The 18,786-nt window shown below is 38.4% G+C and overlaps 1 protein-coding gene and 1 non-coding gene across 31 annotated transcripts; both read right to left on the bottom strand.

Moving 5' to 3' along the window:
• Positions 1–967: 967 nt before the first annotated feature.
• On the bottom strand, positions 968–1,135 carry MIR10980B (microRNA MIR10980b). Its single transcript, NR_161579.1, is given in 1 exon segment — positions 968–1,135. It is a non-coding gene; the product is annotated as a microRNA MIR10980b (primary transcript).
• Positions 1,136–1,227: 92 nt separating this feature from the next.
• LOC103402534 (uncharacterized) lies at positions 1,228–8,569 on the bottom strand. Of its 30 annotated transcripts, none has more exons than XR_011579430.1 (16): positions 8,142–8,542; positions 7,299–7,366; positions 7,137–7,196; positions 6,843–6,917; positions 6,629–6,681; positions 6,300–6,405; positions 5,729–5,832; positions 5,466–5,566; positions 3,556–3,636; positions 3,389–3,439; positions 3,127–3,279; positions 2,386–2,414; positions 2,146–2,174; positions 1,733–1,841; positions 1,592–1,644; positions 1,228–1,486 (listed from the first exon to the last, which is right to left on the bottom strand). XR_011579430.1 is itself a non-coding variant. In XM_070819246.1 (16 exons), exons 12-16 carry the CDS (start codon positions 3,240–3,242, stop codon positions 1,608–1,610), a joined length of 348 nt encoding a protein of 115 aa, XP_070675347.1. In that variant the 5' UTR covers positions 3,243–3,279; positions 3,389–3,439; positions 3,556–3,662; positions 5,466–5,566; positions 5,729–5,832; positions 6,300–6,405; positions 6,629–6,681; positions 6,843–6,917; positions 7,137–7,196; positions 7,299–7,366; positions 7,478–7,552; positions 8,142–8,283; the 3' UTR covers positions 1,228–1,607. The 30 variants fall into 30 exon arrangements, 24 of the variants coding, with proteins under 24 accessions (XP_070675347.1, XP_070675348.1, XP_070675353.1 ...); XR_011579431.1 differs by lacking the exons at positions 6,629–6,681; positions 8,142–8,542 and adding exons at positions 2,847–2,911; positions 7,478–7,617 and having other exon boundaries at positions 1,580–1,644; positions 3,127–3,314; XM_070819246.1 differs by lacking the exon at positions 2,146–2,174 and adding exons at positions 2,847–2,911; positions 7,478–7,552 and having other exon boundaries at positions 1,228–1,644; positions 2,386–2,406; positions 3,556–3,662; positions 8,142–8,283.
• Between the last annotated feature and the right edge of the window lie 10,217 nt (positions 8,570–18,786).

Here is an 18,786-nt window from a genome sequence, read left to right as displayed (position 1 = left end):
GTTTGGACTTTGGACTTCAGTCTACACTAGAAATTGAACCCGCACGATACTGCGGCTTTTAAAACTATGTTAAATGTGTAATCCATGTCAAAATTTAATTACATCCTAATGTTCAATAAAGAACCAAAACAGTCCACAATCATGCTATTTGGCCCCTCAATATGCAGCTGTTGCAATTGGTAAGTAATACTTAAGTCAGTCACTCAACAATGACCAAATGGACCAAATAATAAAGAAAAAACAATCTTGATTAATTCATTTTACTAAGAAGAAAGGCTATGAAGTTCCTAAATGAAAATGCAGCAATCTTTTGGCATGTCAAGACTTATTAATAATATTTAACCATGATATACAGATTCTCTGTGTTTTCATCTTCTGGATTACATGGAAAGTAGGGTTCCAAAACATGTTAACGTCAAAACTCATGATTTGGCCTGAAACCACTTATATTGGAAAGGGTTTAACAAATTAGGCATGATCGAGGACACTAATTCAGAGGATGGTTAAAACTCTCCGACAACTATGAGTTTCATACAAAAACACTCAAAGAGCTCAAGTGGATTACACAGTATCTCAACACAGATCACACGAATGGAAAACATCATTCAGACTTGCAATGCCTAACACTACACAATCCAACAATATTGTGTGAAAACCCGACCAAATTGTTCAACATTATCAAATTGAGCACAGTTCTGACTGATTTTATACATAATTTAATGATCCAGAACACCGCAACCATAATTTGAACGGTCTACATTCAAATTTCAATAACTAAATAAATAAATACCCTTTTCCCACCCATATGCTGTATATTCACTTTCTTGAGAATAAAGTACCGATGAAATTAAGGAAAACCCAAATGAAAGAACCGGAATTTTCATGAAGAGGTCCGAGCTGTGCCACCTTTCGAAATGGTTGCTTCAAAAATCCTTGTGGGCATCTTCAATTTGCTGAACCTCTTATGGTGTTCCAGTCTTTGGGTGGAACTCCCACACCTGGGACTTGCAGCCATGTTTCCAATTGCTGCATCTCGTTCATCCCGTCCCTATTGCTTAAGGAAAACATGGCTGCAATTGGAAACATGGCTGCAAGTCCCAGGTGTGGGAGTTCCACGCAAAGACTTAAGCATCTTAATTGGATTCCCTACAATTTAGTAGACGTTCATTCCAAGTTATTGGAATGAATTTTTCCTCTCATTATACCCTTGGTAAATATAAACAATCATTGGAGACCAAGCAGCACACACTCATCAATAAAAGATTAGCAACCTTTGGCTCAGGATAAACATAATGCATACAGAAAAATACAACTATAACAAAAAACTTGCACACAAACTTTTGCACTGAAGATGATGAGAATTAAAAATATCACACCAGAACTTCCACTTTCAAAAACAAATCGTGGACCTAAGGATTTGGAAAAAGCCGTAAGGCACTTCATCACATTTGTCTGGATCTGATATCTGCGAGCCGTTTACATATACCTATCAAAGTGAACAACACCATTAAATGCTAGGATTGACATCTATATGTACATCCACAAAATAGAAACAGTGAAGGAGACACAGAAAGCAAACCAAAAGTACTACTGTTTTGCAGTGGAGGCTATATAAGTGATAATTTCAGCAACTTGTTGCTGAACCTGCATTTATCAAGACGTAACAAAGTAAAGCAAACAAAAAAAGGTATTGTTAAATCTTCCTAACTACAAATTCAAAACTATAAAGTACCTAAACATTTTCTCACTCCAACCAGGGACAGCAGAAAGTAAACGAACTAATATCTCAACTGATTGGTTAATGTCCTGTAAACCTTCCACTTGTTTATATGAGGATATCGCTGCAACAAAATCAAATATAGTTATAATAAATTCAACCAATATGGCATGAAAACCATGGGAATTAATCATATGAATTGAGTCAATTGACTGAAAAACACCACACAAAACATATCAAACCACCAACAAAACAGATCGATGTCCAAAGTTTGCAGTGAAAAACACACAGAGACTTAAAAATTAACAGGAAAAAATAGTGACAACCATTGTTAAAAATACACTCAAAAGTGTTAGTGAGATTAGATACAGAACATTTAAGCATTCATAAAATAACATGAATAAATAGAGGAAAAATTAACAACTCACCCCATAGAAATTAATCAAACATTGTAAGCCTGTAATGAACAAAACAAACAGTGAAAATTTAAAAAAAAAAAAAATCAAACATGCAAAAATTCAAAACAAATCAAACATGCAAGAATAAAAATTAAATAAAATTAAACACCACATCAATCCAAAACCCAAATTTTATTTCTTTTCTTTTCCTCCAAATCAGACCCCCCAAATCTAAAATGGATCGAGCCCAGGGGAGCTGCAATTTCTCACCGGTTCCAGAAGCCGCATGCCCTGCAGTGCTGTAAAGGAATCGTCACATATTATTCAATGAATATGCATACTATAGACTACAGAATTTCCAGAAAATAAACTTTGTAAATTATGCATAAAAACATTTGCAAATAGCAAAGATTCATATTTGCAAAGGGAAAAAAAATCCAAATTCATTCAAGCAAAGAAAGCAATAATTGCAAAAGAATAGAAAAATCGTAGACCAATGATTTATGGTAATAATTATTATGAAGAAAGAAATTGTTTGTACTTTTCTACTGGCTATCAATGCTGTTACAACCATTGATAAGATTTTTTAAGAGGTTTGATAGTTGTTAAACTAATTGACTTTTGCTGTTGAGAAGGGTGCCTTCTATAGGAAGAAAACAAAATATAAAGTTAGTTATAAACTTAATGCACAATATAATGAAAGTGTGAAATTATATTAACTGTCAACTTACCATTGATACCATTAAAAAGGCATATGGACAATAGTTTATAAAATTGTAGGCTGCTTTCTTTCTTCCTGTTTTTTAACAAATTCAGTGAAGAATGGTGTGAAGGTGAGGCTATAAAAGATGAAATTACCATCAGGAGAAGCTTCCTTTTATAAGTCTTGAATGGAAGTATACAAATTCTCATGAACACACATGAATTTCGTTTTAAAAAATTACACATGAATTTCAAGAGATCCACCAATAAACTAATCTCAAGCAAAAAGAGTTCAGCCATAAGTTTTACCTCCATAGTAATAGGCAGTAGGCGGATAAGCATTCGGGAGATAGCATATAACGGATGTACAAAATCATGTAACAGAGGGGTAACAGAGTGCTCTGATGGGATCTGTCCATTTGCATTATTGATTTACTGTGTGATTCCAAGGTCTTTCTGGTTCTGCATAGAGAAGATCAAATAAAACTCCTGATCACCTGCTGTTGGAAACAAATAATAAATATACAAGGAATTTTATAGAAAATTAGGATTAGATTTTAACGGTTCTTACCCAAATTTGGCCAAATTCAAGCCTACCCTCAACGATTCCAGTTCGTATAGCCTCAACTCAGCATCACACAGAAGAATGTTAAACATGCAACACGGAAACGAATCAATTCCCTAAACTTTCGAAATTGGGGATGATCTGAATATGGAATAAAACCTAGAATAACTTACCATGAATACAGAAGGTTTTAGAAAACGATTGAAGCCCATAATTTAACGCAGCAGTGGCCCCTAGTGGTCGCGGTGGCTCCGCTGCAAGAGAGAGTAATTGAAATATGCTGAACAAAAAATCATAGAAACAACAGAAAGAAAAACTCAAAAAATTTAGTAGAACTAAGAACAAAAATCACTAATCACAAAACCAAAATTAATAGAAATAAAAAATCAGTGTGCACGAAAGACCAAAATAATCTTTGAGGGGGAGGAAATCGATGAAACATCGAACCTTGAGAACTTGATTTTCTGGGCAGCGAGTGAAAGAGCAAAAACGGGCTTGAGGGGGGTGAGTTCTGTTGGATTCTAAGGCTTGATAGGTGTGCATGCGGTCGAAATCGGTGATGGGGAGAAAATTGATTTCGTGCAAGAGATTTTTTGTTCGAATCAAGTCGAGCAGGAAGGAAGAGAAAACTGAGTTTCTCGCTTAAGGTTGCTAATCATGGTTTTGAGCAAGAAAGGGAGAGAGAGAGAGAGAGAGAGAGAGAGAGAGAGAACTGGAGATCGGAGAGCCATCAGAGTACGAAGAGCTTTTGTGAGGCGGGGATCAAAATCGAAATCCAAAAAGGAAGGCTCGAGAACTCCTGGAACCATGCAACGCGTCGACATCTCAGAGAAGCAGAGGACGCGTGGATATCAGGAGCTCGGCTTCCAGAAGAAATCGAGACATTTCTATCGAACAGCAGGGACAAAAACGTCATTTTACTGTATAATACACACAAAAAGCTAAACTTAAAGACAACTAAAGGGCAAAAAGGGAAGAACACTGGCGAATGAACAATAAAAAGGACACAAAGGGAATTAACCAGAAAGTTAGTCGTTTAGTATATACTAGAAATTTAGCCTGCGCGATGCCGCGGGAATGCCAACTTGATTATAAGCGTTGTATGTGTTAGAATGGGTAACTAAATGTGTTGTAACCATTGTGTGTAAATATGTAAAAAGTATATATACAAAACATGTACAAAGTATTTATAAAATGTAAATAATAGTTGTTGACAACTCTACATACATATAAATAGTTGTTCAAAATCTAGCTGCTCCTATTTCATCGATGCACAAATTGATGTTAGCACGAAACTTATAAGAAAAAAATGGAGGGAAGGAAAGAGGAAGAGGGAGCTTTACAGGCACCCAGAAAAGCAGAGACAAAACTTAAAAACCGATGGCAATCAATGAAAGCTAAATAATCCCCATCCTGAATGTTTATAAAACAAAGCACCAAGAAAATTTCAACACTAACTGTTTTTTCATACAAAAAAAGAAACAATGAAATAAATTTCCACATTAGGCTTATTTCAGATATTTAACATCTTACTTTGAAATTTCTCCCATGGAATGAGACTACAGTGTTCATTGACGACCATTGTAAACATAAGGTGGACAACTCTTTGACCATGTCATTAGACAATTACAAAAGCTTACTTTCCATGAGCTTGTAACTTACAAATTCCAAACTCAATGTAATATTTGTGTGTCCTCAGCTTTCATTGCATAATCACGTTTACGACTGAAACATTAACCAAATCCAAAAAAACAAAAATGCGACTCTCTATGGCTTTCTTATAACACAAAAATATCCCTAATTAGAGCATGCCACACACCAACACATCGCAATTATATAAAGTATTTTTCTCAGTGGCAAGTATTATACTCTCCTTTGGCCAAGAGGATATGAAATTGGTTAAGTGAAATTGGTTAAGTATACTGTTCTACCCAATTGGATCAATAAGCTCAAGTTTGCACTGTACAAAACCATAAGTACTCAAGACATGAAATCAAATCTTGCACTTTACAAATCACATATGGGCAAAATAATAGCTAAGAAGAAACTTAAAGAAGTAGAAGGCTTTAGAACACAAATATACCTGAGGTGCCAAAATCTGGTGCTGAGGAAGTGTTTTCTTCTTATTTTGAGGGAAGAAGAACGCAGCTCTGAATTTGGACCCATTTTCTTAACCCATGGTTCCTATAACCCATAAATAATTTTAGCGTCCTTCAAATAACAAATACCCCAGATGAATTGAAAAACTGCACAAATTAGTTTCATGAATACATAATGAAGCCGAAAGCCATAGTTAATCTAAACAGAGGGTTTATTTAATCTAAAAAGAGGCAAAGACATACATACCAATCCTCCGAACGTTCTCTGCACAATGTTCTACTTCAAGAATGTACGACAGCTTCCCCTGTAGTACAAACTCCCACCCAAAGCACATGCCACCATGCTCTTCCCTGAACAAACAAAATAAATTATACGCAAGTAATGCGCAACTTTCTTTCGGCATCATAATTAATCTATAGTGTCGTTCAATAATATACTACCACCATGTTGACACATGTATGATTCTAAATTACATCTGTTCTTATAAAAAAAAGTTTATATACATAAATTTCAATATGTCTGCTTACAATTTGTAAGGGGATTAGTGGGGATAAGATTAGGGATACACTTTAGACATCAACCCCTTATGGATAGCCCTTCTTAATCATTCATGTGTAGTCTAGTCCTTCATATTAAGCATGGCCTAAATGCTGTAACAATCCGAGATAACTTGTATGGAAATGAACTGACAGTGAAGGTGGGTTTTGTGTCTTTTGGGTGATCTCATGATGCAAACGTATACTGGAGGATAGGTAGCTAAAGCTATTTATGCTTTGTTCACTTTTTAGTATCTATTTGTAAAGTGCGAAGTTCTTACCTCAAAGTTTGCCTTATATGTGACAACTTTCTCCATGTATGCACCATTGAAAGTTGAACCACTGAAATCAGATTCCCTCATATCTGCTGATGTTAAATTGGCTCTTCTGCATCAGTCAGTTACATTGATGTGAAAATGCAGATACTAATGACAAAATTAGTCTTGTTCTTTTCAAATCAAATACATTAGCTTTAGCAGGTTGTTCATTGTGGAGGGTAGCTGAAAAATGCAACAAATAAAAACTACAATTTGCGGAAAAAAAAATTAATAAAAACCAAAATTTTGAGGAAAGAAAAATTGAAGTTTTTTTCTTATGTGAGGAACCATACCAGTAATTTATTCAATCAAGGGTTTTTCTCTGAGCTATACTCCCACTTTTCAACTGAGAATGAAATAACAAACAAAACGCACAAAATAAAAGGCCTAATTTCCAAATTATTTTTAAAAAAAAATTAAAATTTTAATTTGAATCAAACTGAAGAAAATAGGTCAAATTAAGTAAATCCCAGTAAGTGGAAAAGTATATGGTGAGAGATTATTTACCTTGAAAACTCACATAGTTTGGAATGGATCATCAACAATCTCTGGAGACTCCATTGGATCCACTATGATATCATCCTGCATGGTTCCACAACAAATGGCAACAAATGGCAATTTCATATTGTTCAACAAAAGTCAGAAATCAATAATTCACACACATTCACAGATCTTCATAACAATTGGACAACTACAAATTAAACTAAGCACATAAAAAATTTCTTGGAATTCAATCGAAATCAGCAGAAGATAAAAATTACACAAAAGAAATGCACAGTCCTAGCATTGGAATTGAAGTACCTGAAGTGGTGTAACTGGGCCCGGTGTCCACCATTTCAAAATCCCCAAATCGGCTTTGAACTACAAAACCCAAATCGAACAAAAACTAAGTAGAATGAGTAGGATTTAAAATGTAGAAATCACCAAATAAAAGAAGGTGGACCAGTAGCTTTACTCTATTACCCTCAACATACGACATTGGATACGGCAATGCATCAGTGGAATGATCCAAATTTACCGCAGCGACCTTCCTGCACACCAAAACAACAAAGTGCCATTGTAAATATTTCAAACAAATTCAAAAACCAAAATTGAAGTCATGGAAAAACTTGAAAACCCGAAATTCAAAGTAAAATTTTTACATTCGATGAGCTGGAGGAACTCAGACATGCCATTGCAATAAGTGGTCTTTCCTAACCCAAGCAGGCCGATCACCACTTGCGCAAAAACCATATTTGAGTGTTAACATCGAGCAGTAATAAACCCAACAAAGAAATCAGTCAGGTAAAACTAACACTCAATTCAAAATTTTAATTGATTGTTTAATTATGTAAATCTCACCTTCAATTGTTTTAAAATCACAAAAACTGTTAACTATGTCATCTAATAATCAATAAATTTAAGAAAATTTAAAATGAACCCGATTCACTCCAAATGCTGATATTATATGTTCACATATATACTTACAACAACAAAAAAATTCTGTTTTGAGCCCCTAGGATCAAAATAAAAACAAAAAACACTAATTCCAGTGCCTAGATATATAAACATCGCATAAAACACATTTGCAAATGAGGGGCACCCTCATATAAAGCTATATGTTTATATGGGTAGCAAATAAGCAGTACAGATGCAGACACATCTATAAAGCTAAATCAGATCGATTTCATAAGCATATTTTGCTCAAGATTTTATCAAGGGAGACATGCAAAATCATACAGAAACATCCATTAGTAAACTGGACAATTTCAATATATATGGAAGCATGCATGAAATCACAGAGAGAAAATAATAATACAACTTTACCTTTGAAGTGTTATTGCGTCAGGATTTAGGACGGAGATCCGACATGCACACATTTGGGATGAGAGAAATGGGGATTAAACCCAGAAGGCGGGATTTTCCGAAGAGCAAGGAAGAAGAAGAAGAAGAGGAGAAAGAGGGGGGGATTTAAATGGGGAGAAGAAGAGAAGCGAGCTTCCCTCCATAGTTGAGGTTCAAGCTCGTGGGAGAGGAGTTGCAGAGAGAAACTCTGTTCAGCTAGTACTAATTCAATTTACAGAAAAAGGGATTAGGGTTTTTTGGAATCAGAAAGGGATAAACAACCTATGTTCTGGTTCGTGCAAAATTGAGAGAGAGAACTGGAGTTCGTAGCAAATGGAGGACTACCGAAAGCAAATGAAAAGCCAAGCTTTGTGAGAGAAAAAAGTGGAAGCGGAAGGAAAATTCGAGATGCAGTGGAAGGGGAGCAGTCGACGATGATCGACACGTGGGCAGCATGGACAAACACGTTAATTCACTGTGCCAAGGAGGAAAAAGAACGGGGAACAGAGAAGAAAATAAGGGCATTCCGTCATTTCACTATTTATAAACAGTGCAAACAGTGCCAGATAATAGGGTTTTAGTATGTGTATAATATAATATAATATTTGAGATACAACAGTGGATAGTTCGAAGTTGAAGCATCGAAATATTTAGAGTCTTGCCAACTATTTATATATGGGAAAATTTTTAAAATGTTATATGAACTTGTATCCATATTTCAATTTATCATATTAACTAAAATTTTAAGCACTTTGTCATACCAACTTTGAGAAATCATCAATTTGCTATCTCACCCTAACTCCGTTAAGTTTTTCATCCAAAATAAATCATGTGCGAGACTTGTGTTCAGGGTTATTTATATCATTTTAAGATTTTTTCACTAATTCTTTACTTGTCTTTAGTAAAACTCTTAAATTTTGTGTTAAAGGCTATTCATGCGGATAGTTGTGTTCAAGCAATGCATACGCATCTACAACTCTATTTATGGCACCAAATCTCAGCCCATTTCTCATATTACAAAGCCTATATAAAATTCGATTTCGTAACATGTTAAACTGAACACACCCGCTTTTGTATCTTAGCATATTTTGAGCAACCATGAGAGAATGCAATGCCTGATCATTTCATTGTTACCATATCAAAAATATTGTTCCATTGTTTGGTTCTGTTCAAAATCAAAAAACACCAAATGTATTTGAGGAAGGATTGCTTAAAGTTCACAACATTGTCTTCATCCAAAAAAAAAAAAAATTGACTAACAAAAAGTCTAAATTTCCAAATGATTTCCTTCAAATTCTATGGTTTTCAGGTGGCTTTCTTGTATTGTGCACTTGTGAAATCTCATTCCTGGATTTCGCTGTTATGATCTATGTATTTGTATTATTCATATTTTGTATTATTTTTTTAGAATTTATATTAATTAATTTGAATTTAGATTTAATTAAACTAGTTACGAAGTTTGAAGTTTGGAAATTAATTATTTAAAATTCGTAGACCTTTCAAGGTCACAATCTATATTTCTGAATAGAGTTCAATCTCACGAATGCGTAGGCGCAGACCGTTCGTGAAACGGAGTTAAAATGAAAGAGTTATTAACATTTAAAATAGGGACATTGTTGTAATTTTGGCCCTCATCTAGAAGGCTCCAGATTTTCTAAAGCAATCTAATTAAGCCACGTGGACGGTTGTGATGAAGAGTGGAGGAGAGAAAGGAGAGAGATGGACGGAAGAGACGGGGGAAAAGGAGGAAAAATGAGGGAGTTTGGGCCAATGAGGAGATGGGAAAGAGAGGAAGTGACGAATGAGGAAAACGAGAAATGAGGGAAATGAAGGAGAGGGGGAACTAGCCAACCCCCTAACCCGTTTTCGACCCGCGAACCATCAACTATGACCCCGCCCCATCTCCCTCCCGTTTTGGGTGATCTTGGTGTTCATGGAAAAGTCTCGATGAGCCAAACATCTTGGTGTCATTAGAGTTCCCATTTTATCACCCATTTTTTCCAGGTTGAAGCCATAAAGAGCCGAGGGTTTTCCGGCGAATTTTCTCCTTTTCTGGTGACTTTGAAAACTATTGTCGTTGATCCTCAGCATGAATAGACTTACCTCAACCCTAGGAACAAAGCCAAGCAGTGGTGAAGGAGTTGAAGCTCGTTTGGAAGTCGAATCAAAGTGCACCATTTTATAGGGTTTCCGGCGAATCGAGGCAGATTTGAGGTGTTTCTCGGCTGAATTGGACTTCGACCTAGGTATGAAAGTTATTCCTCTCATTGAACTCTACTTGTTTGTAAAATTTGGTAAATTTTAGAGTTAGTCGGAAAATCGGGTTTCCGTTCATTGGAAACCACCACTCGCGGCGGGGCGTGGCCAGTGGACCGACGATGCTATTTTATGCTAAATTGATGTCCTAATTTCATATTTGATATTTACTTGAGGTAATTTGATCGTTTGAACCCATTTTCATTAGAAAACTCCACTTGATTATTATATGAATCGACGATCCGACCGTTAGATTGTCACCAAACTTTAATGCATTATAGAACGTAATATTTAAGGATGTTAGAAACTGACAGATCAGGAATCTGAAGTATGGATCTTCCCAAATTGGATTTCTAAGTTTGTAAAACTAATTGTTGACTGCCACCTAATTCTAGCAATTGGCAGAGATCCGACCGTCGGATCGCCATGGAATTTTAGCTTGTTGTTTTAGAATCAAAATGTAGATCTTAGAAAGTTACGAATCTGAAATCCAAAGGACGGATCTTCCTGATCGAATTATGTAGGATTGTGGACCCTACCTTTGACCGAGAGTTGACTATTGGTCAACATGTCTCGAAACGTTCTAAATACTAAAATTAGTACTACAAGAAACTTAAGTAAAGTATAGAGGGCCCACATTAGTTAGAGAGTGACTTGAATATATATGATAGGGTTATTACCTTGATTTCTTATATTGGTATCATTTGTGAATATGACTTGGTTTTATAATGTGATTTCTATTGAAATGTGATTTTATATATTTAGCCATAGACCTATGTTTATTAAACATGATTTGGCTTGTGTACTGATGATGATTGTGATATGTGATTTGACGTGCATATTTGAAATGTGGTTGATTTGCATAGATGGTATAATATGATGAAATGTGAGGGCTAGTAATGGGTCGTTAACCCATTGCCATGGGGTTTGTTGCTTCGAAACTTGTTTCATATCCCATTTTACTATTTCATTTCTTGCTTCCTTGAACGTTCTAATTTTAGTACTTGTACTTTGTTTCATTTCGATAAGCCTTTGTAAATTGAGCACTTGATTCATGTTCTATTTCTTCGAGCCGTTGTTATGTTCCTTGGCCTTCCGCTCGGTTCCGTTGAGTGATCCGGAACTAGGTCTCCGCTGGGGTGCTGTTGAGTGGTTTGGTCCCTCGTGATCTGCGATTTCGTTGAGTGGTCTGAAATCGTATATTGCCTTGGATTTCTTTGAGTGCTATGATACCCATTGTACTCCGCGATTTTGTTGAGTGGTCTGGAATCGCATCTACTCAGATTCCGTTGAAAGGTACGAAATCCCTTCTACTCCTCGATTCCGTTGAGTGGTTCGAAATCATATCATGGTTTGGATTCCCTTGAGTGGTCCGGAACCCGATGTTGTTAGATTTCGTTGAGTGGTCTAATATCCCATTTTTCAGAGATGTAGGCTTCGGCCGAACTGTGTCGCTCTAGCCCTGCATTTCGGTGTTTTGTATGTGTTATTGATGATGTGATTGTGGAATGATGTTGGTTGTGATTGTTGGCATTATGATTAGACTTGTTGATCAATATGGTTATAGAATATGATTGTGTTTCGTCGTTTATTCTTTGAAATATTGGATGATATGCATTGTGGTATATTGTTGAGACATAACGATTTATGTGATGAATGTTCGAGTGTAGTGAAACGGTGAACTACGAATGGCTTGATCCCTGGTTAGGGTACGTAGGCAGTCTAAGGGGAGGTTAGATGCAACCATAAAGTGTACAAAAAATTACTACGCAATTCGAGGCATGACTTGTGCTTGGTACATATCCCGGAGTAGATGAGTAGAGGAGTTCTCATTAATTGTGAAGGGTTTACACAAGTACATAGGTTCAAGCTCTCTTTTAGTGAGTACTAGTGAATGATTTAGTACAAATGACATTCGGAAATATTGTGAGAGAATGATCTCTATTTATAAAAGAGAGTTTCTAGTTTCATTCTGACATTGACACGTGTCGTGTTGTGATTGGCTTCTGATGTAGACATGTGTCGCGCTATGATTGGTTTCTGATGTCGACACGTGTCGCACTGTGATTGGCCTATTGGTTGGAGGGAAACTCTTCTGGGTCCTTGACGGTATAACGTTGACCTGTGCTTAGTAGTTTCGGGATTAGTCAAGTATGGTACAAACAGTGCTCCCCTAAGTTCCCGAGTAAGGGAAGCCCCTTGGTTGGGGACTTCCAAGATCCAAGCCATTGAGTAATCACGAAACTTCTTAGTACCGAAGTGTGGTATCATTTTCGCTTGCCTTATCTGTCTCATATATAGATGTGGCATCTTCTCTGGAAGTACTTTTCCTCCATCCAGGGGTGGTATCTTTAACCGATGAAGATGCACAAGGTAATGTATCAATTTCACTTGAAGCTTACTTGTAGTTTCAGGGTTGGTCAAATGCGATACAAACCCTATAGTAGGAGTCCCCCAAGTCGCCAAGCTAAGAGATTTGCCGAAGGAGGTAACAGACAAGGTAACCAATCAGACTTCCAAGCAAGCAACTTGGATCGAAGGTTCGACTTTGGCTTCTGGTTGATTGTTCTCATTCTCCTTGTGTCGTAAATAGCACCAAGGATAAGGAAAAGCAAATGGAGAAGAGATGATATGAGATACTTTTGCTTTTGAAGAAGTAACTTTCCACAGGCTTATTATTGAACTAGGCTGGAGGGTTTTCTGGTTTCCTTCGGAGTATAAGGCCGACTCAAGAATTTGAGGGTCAAAACAAGTTCATCAAATCTAGAGTACGTTCGACCCTGATGATATGGGATACTTTTACTGTTGACAAAGTAGTGGATGTATCGGCACGTGTTCTGTTATGCTTGTCTCCACATGCTCCCTTGTATCCTTCTCACTTGCCCTATCTGTTCCTCAGGCAGATGTGGTATATTCTCTAGAAGCATAAGATGTTAAAGATGAGTACTCGAGAGCAAGGCCAGGTAAGTAATCAGGCAAGAGGTTTTAGGCAGTCAGTTCCTGGCTAGAAGCTTGATTCCAAGTGCTGACTGATTGCTCTCTTTCTCCTTGTCTTGCAGGTAAGAACAAGGCCAAAGGAAAAGATAGGGAAAAAGCATGATATTGGATACTCTTCCTTTTAACCCTGATGATATTAACACGTGTCGTGCTATGATTGACTTCTGATGTTGACACGTGTCGCGCTATGATTGGCTTCTGATGTCGACACGTGCTGTGATTGGCCTCCTGGTTGGAGGGAAACTCTTCTGGGTCCTTGACGGTATAACGTTGACCGGTGCTCAGTAGTTTCAGGATTAGTCAAGTATGGTACAAACAGTGCTCCCCTAAGTTCTCGAGTGAGGGAAACTCTGTGGTTGGGGACTTGCAAGATCCAAGCCATTGAGTAATCATGAAACTTCTAAGTACCGAAATGTGGTATCATTTTCACTTGCCTTATCTGTCTCATACGTAAATGTGGCATCTTCTCTGGAAGTACTTTTCCTCCATCCAGGGGTGTTATCTTTAACCGATGAAGATGCATAAGGTAATGTATCAATTTCACTTGAAGCTTACTTGTAGTTTCGGGCTTGGTCAAGTGTGATACAAAACTCTATAGTAGGAGTCCCCCAAGTCGCCGAGCTAGGAGATTTGCCGAAAGAGGTAACAGACAAGGTAAGCAATCAAACTTCCAAGAAAGCAACCTGGATCGGAGGTTCGACTTTGGCTTCCGGTTAATTGTTCTCCTTCACCTTGTGTCGTAAATAGCAACAAGGATAGGGAGAAGCAAATGGAGAAGAGATGATATGAGATACTTTTGCTTTTGAAGAAGTAACTTTCTACAGGCTTATTCTTGAACTGGGCTGGAGGGTTTTCTGGTTTCCTTCGGAGTATAAGGCCGACTCAAGAATTTGAGGGTCAAAATAAGTCCATCAAATCAAGAGTGCGTTCGACCTTAATGATATGGGTTACTTTTGCTGTTGACGAAGTAATAGATGAATAGGCACGTGTTCTGTTGCGTTTTTCTCCACATGCTTCCTTGTATCCTTCTCACTTGCCCTATCTGTTCCTCAAGCAGATGTGGTATCTTTTCTGGAAGCATAAGATGTTGAAGATGAGTTCCTTCTGCACCTAGTTGGTGGCATAAGTAGCAAGTTGCCAAATGATATTAGAGTACGGGCTGTACATTTCATCACTTGGTTAGTGGCACGAAGGACAGTATGAGTTGTACATTTCATCACCTGGTTGGTGGCATGAATGGCAAGTTGCCAAATGATATTAGAGTACGGGTTGTACATTTCATCATCTTGTTGGTGGCATGAATGATAGTACGGGTTGTACATTTCATCACCTGGTTGGTGGTATGAGTGGCAAGTTACCAAATGATATTAGAGTACGGGTTGTACATTTCATCACCTGGTTGGTGGCATGAAGGAAAGTACGGGTTGTACATTTCATAACCTGGTTGGTGGCATGAATATGAGTTCCTTCTTCACATTTCATCACCTAGTTGGTGAGAATAAAGTTAAGGTGTCTAGGCACATTGTATCAAGTGTCGAATGACACAAAGTATGTTGAACCCTTTCAAAGCACAGTTGGCTTATGTATAAATGTGTTGGAATGAATGATTGAACGAATATACTGTGAAGCTGTTTGTTTATTTGTATAGTCTTGTTGACATATACTTAGACTTTGTTTCATGTTGAAAGCATTCATGTTGAAGCTTTGAACCCGAATGTTTCATTGCTAGGAATGTAAGAGGATTATGACCGAGTTGTCTAAATCACATCTTTATTGAATTCATGCCAAATAGTCTTCGTTACATAGGATGCCGAACGGTTGAAGCTTAACACTTATACAATGTGAGTTTACTTGTAATAGTACTTCAAGTGATCAGCGTTCCATGGATGGCCAAGGGTCTTGCCATCGGAGCTTCTAAGCTTGTAGCAGCCAGGGCGACTGATGCCAACATTTTTAAACGGTCCATCCCAGTTTGGACTAAGTGTTCCTTTACTTGGGACTCTATCGCAGAGTAATCTTTTCTTCAATACCCAGTCCCCCACTTTGAAAGAACGAGGTTTGATCCTTGAGTCATAGTAGTTGGAGATGCACTGCTTGTAGGCGACATTCCTCAAGTGAGCCTGATTTCTGTGTTCCTCGACTAGATCTACGTTGAGGGTAAGTTGTTTGTCATTTTCGCTTTGCACGTAGTTCTGGACTCGGAATATTGCTTGCTCAAGCGCAACTGGGACAACTGCCTCTGTACCAAAGGCAAGTGAGAATGGGGTTTCTCCTGTTGGTGTCCGATACAAATTCTGTCCAACAACCTTTACCCTTGTCCAAGATGGTTTTCAAAGTTCGCTTGATTATTTTGTTGATGGCGTCAACTTGTCCATTAGATTGGGGATGAACTGGGGAGGCAAAACTTAAGTTGATGTTGAACTTAGAGCAGAACATCCTGAACTTATTGTTGTCGAACTGTCGCCCGTTGTCAGTGATTATCGCATTGGGAATGCCGAATCTGCAAATGATGTTCTTCCATACGAAGTCTTCTATTTTTGCCTCAGTAATGGTTGCTAAGGGTTCTACTTCGGCCCACTTTGTGAAGTAGTCAACTACAACGATTTCATAGCAAACCTTGCATTTCCCTGCAGGCATTGGGCTGATCAAATCAAGTCCCCATTGGGCGAAGGACCAAGGGTTGATCATAGGAGTGAGCGACTCGGGAGGGGAGTGAAGAATAGTTGCGTAGCGTTGACACTTATCACATGAGCAGGATATTCTGATGGCATCTTGGTGGAGTGTTGGCCAGTAATATCCTTGGCGAAAAGCCTTGTGTACTAGAGATCGAGATCCAGCATGATCTCCGCATACTCCTTCATGTATTTCTCGAATGATAGTTTCCGCCTGTGCAGGCATAAGGTATTTTAGGTATAGTAGGTTAAAACCCCGCTTGTAGAGTTGGTCATTAATGATCAAGTAACGGGTAGCCTTGTATCAAATCTGCTTAGCTTGGACTTTGTCATTTGGAAGGGTGTCATGAGCAAGGAATCTATAAATTGGGGTAATCCAACTATCCCCCTGTTGTAAGTTGCACATTTCCGTAGCCATGGTGCTTGGTGCTGCCAACAATTCGACTTGAATTTTTCTCCCAATCTTGTCTTCCACCGCTGAGGCGAGGCGATCCAAAGCATTTGCATGACTGTTTGCCACTCGAGGAATTTGGGTGATCTGGTAGTGGAAGTGCTTGAGCAACAATTGTGTTTGTGCCAGATCTGCTGCCATAGAGCTATCCTTAGCGTCAAAGTTGTTGGTGACTTGGTTAACCACCAATTGGGAGTCACTGAAGATATCAATTCTTTTAATCCCAAGGTGTTTGGCCAAACGTAAGCCTGCTAGGAGGGCTACACATTCGGCCTCCTTGTTCGACGCCTTGAATTTGAAACGAAGAGAATACTCCATCGCCACTTTGTCAGGGGTCGTAAGGACTAGTCTTGCTCCACAACCCTGTTGGTTGGACGAGCCATCAACATATAGACTCCATGCTGGGGCTGTTGGTTCTATTTTCTGAGCTTCTGAGGGTAATGAAACCATTTCTTTAGGCGCAGAAACAATGTCAACAAGATATGTGAAGTCGACGATGAAGTCTGCCACTGCTTGGCCCTTATCAACTGGCTTTGGTTAGTAAAAGATGTCAAACTCACCCAATGCTATCGCCCATTTGATCATTCACCCATAAGTGTCAAGACTTTGGAGTATCTGTCGAAGATGATGATTGGTAAGCACGATGATGGAATGTGCTTGGAAGTAAGGGCGAAGTTTTCGAGCAGACATGACCAATGCTAGAGCCAATTTCTCAATGTTGGAGTATCGTGTCTCCGCATCTTGTAAGGCCTTGCTAGCGTAGTAGACAGGTCGTTCGACGTTTCCATCATTTCAAATGAGAATGGAACTTACTGCTGAAGCTGATACCGACATATAGATAATGAAAGTGTCATCAACCTCAGGTTTGGAGAGCAAATGGGCTTTACTCATGTAGTCTTTGAGGTTCTTGAATGCCTCAGCACATTCATCGGTCCATGTAATGTACTTCTTACTTCCCTTAAGTGCTTTGAAGAAAAGAGCACATCTGTCTATGGCCTTAGAGATGAACCTAGTTAAGGCTGCCACCTTGCCAGTAAGGCTCTGGATGTCTTTTGAAGTTACCAGTTCCTTCATGTCAATGATTGCTTTGATCTTCTCGGGATTAGCCTCAATGCCTCGTTGGCTTATCATGAAGCCTAAGAATTTTCCAGAGCCTACGCCGAAGGCACATTTGTTGGGGCTCAACCTCATTCGATACCTCTTCAGAATGGTGAAAGTTTCAGATAGGTTGGTGATGTGTTGGTCAGCATGTTTGCTTTTGACTAACATATCATCAACGTAAACTTCCATGCTCTTCCTAATCTATTCGATGAACATTGAATTGACCAATCTCTGATAAATCGCTTCTGCATTCTTTAGGCCGAAGGGTATGACTTTATAGCAATATAGTCTTCTGTCAGTAGTGAAGGCTGTGTGTTCTTGGTCATGATGGTTCATGAGGATTTGGTTGTATCCTGAGTAAGCATCCATGAAGCTCAGGATTTCACACCCAGCCGTAGAGTCTATAAGTCTGTCTATGAGAGGAAGAGGAAAGCTATCATTCGGGCATCCTTTGTTTAGGTCGGTGCAATCGACACACATTCTCCACAAGACCTTTTGAAGCAGGAGACTTTCCTTGGTCGTATTCTTCTTAACAAGGACAACATTTGCTACCCACTTTGGATAATTGACTTCGCGGACGAAGCCTATGCCTTTGAGTTTTTCAACTTCTGCCTTCATTGCCTCGTACCGTTTAGCGTCATAAAATCTTTGCTTCTATTTCACTGGCTTGGTCTTGGGGTCAATACTTAAGCGATGACAGATTATATCGGGAGAGATGTCTGACATGTCCTTGTATGAACAGGCAAAGACCTCAGTGCTCTCTTGCAAAAAAGAGATCAATGCCAACCGAATGGGTGGTGACAACGTGGTACCAATCTTCACCATGCGATCCAAATAATCTTTTGAGATAGAAACCTTCTCCAACTCTTCAGCGGGTTATGCTTGCTGGGTGAAAGAGTCATCTAGAGGATCGTCGGGTTGACTGTTGCCATCGTGAATATCCAAGTTGGCTTCGTCTGGGCTGGTCTTTATGACTTGGTCATATATAGAAAGGGTCTCATTGGGCACAGACAGGTGATGTTGCTTGACCGAAGTGTTGTAACATGATCGTGCACTAAGTTGATCTCCTCTAATGTAACCATTGCCATAGGGGGTTGGAAATTTCATCAACAACATATGTGTGGATACCATGGCCTTGAGATCATTGATG

The sequence above is a fragment of the Malus domestica genome, chromosome 03 (genome assembly GCF_042453785.1).
Source record: "Malus domestica chromosome 03, GDT2T_hap1".
NCBI classification, from domain to species: domain Eukaryota; kingdom Viridiplantae; phylum Streptophyta; class Magnoliopsida; order Rosales; family Rosaceae; genus Malus; species Malus domestica.
Note: the sequence above shows the minus strand (reverse complement) of the source record. Positions and strands in the feature narration are given on the sequence as shown.

What these genes read in the sequence shown, in the direction of transcription:
- LOC103402534 (XM_070819236.1), bottom strand. Translation starts at nt 3,474, where the DNA reads ATGTTTAACATTCTTCTGTGTGATGCTGAGTTGAGGCTATACGAACTG. An exon ending in TTGAATTTGGCCAAATTTGG is followed by an intron (nt 3,280 to 3,388) that starts GTAAGAACCGTT and finishes TTCTCTATGCAG; the next exon opens with AACCAGAAAGACCTTGGAAT. An exon ending in CCTTTTTAATGGTATCAATG is followed by an intron (nt 2,407 to 2,846) that starts GTAAGTTGACAG and finishes ACAGCACTGCAG; the next exon opens with GGCATGCGGCTTCTGGAACC.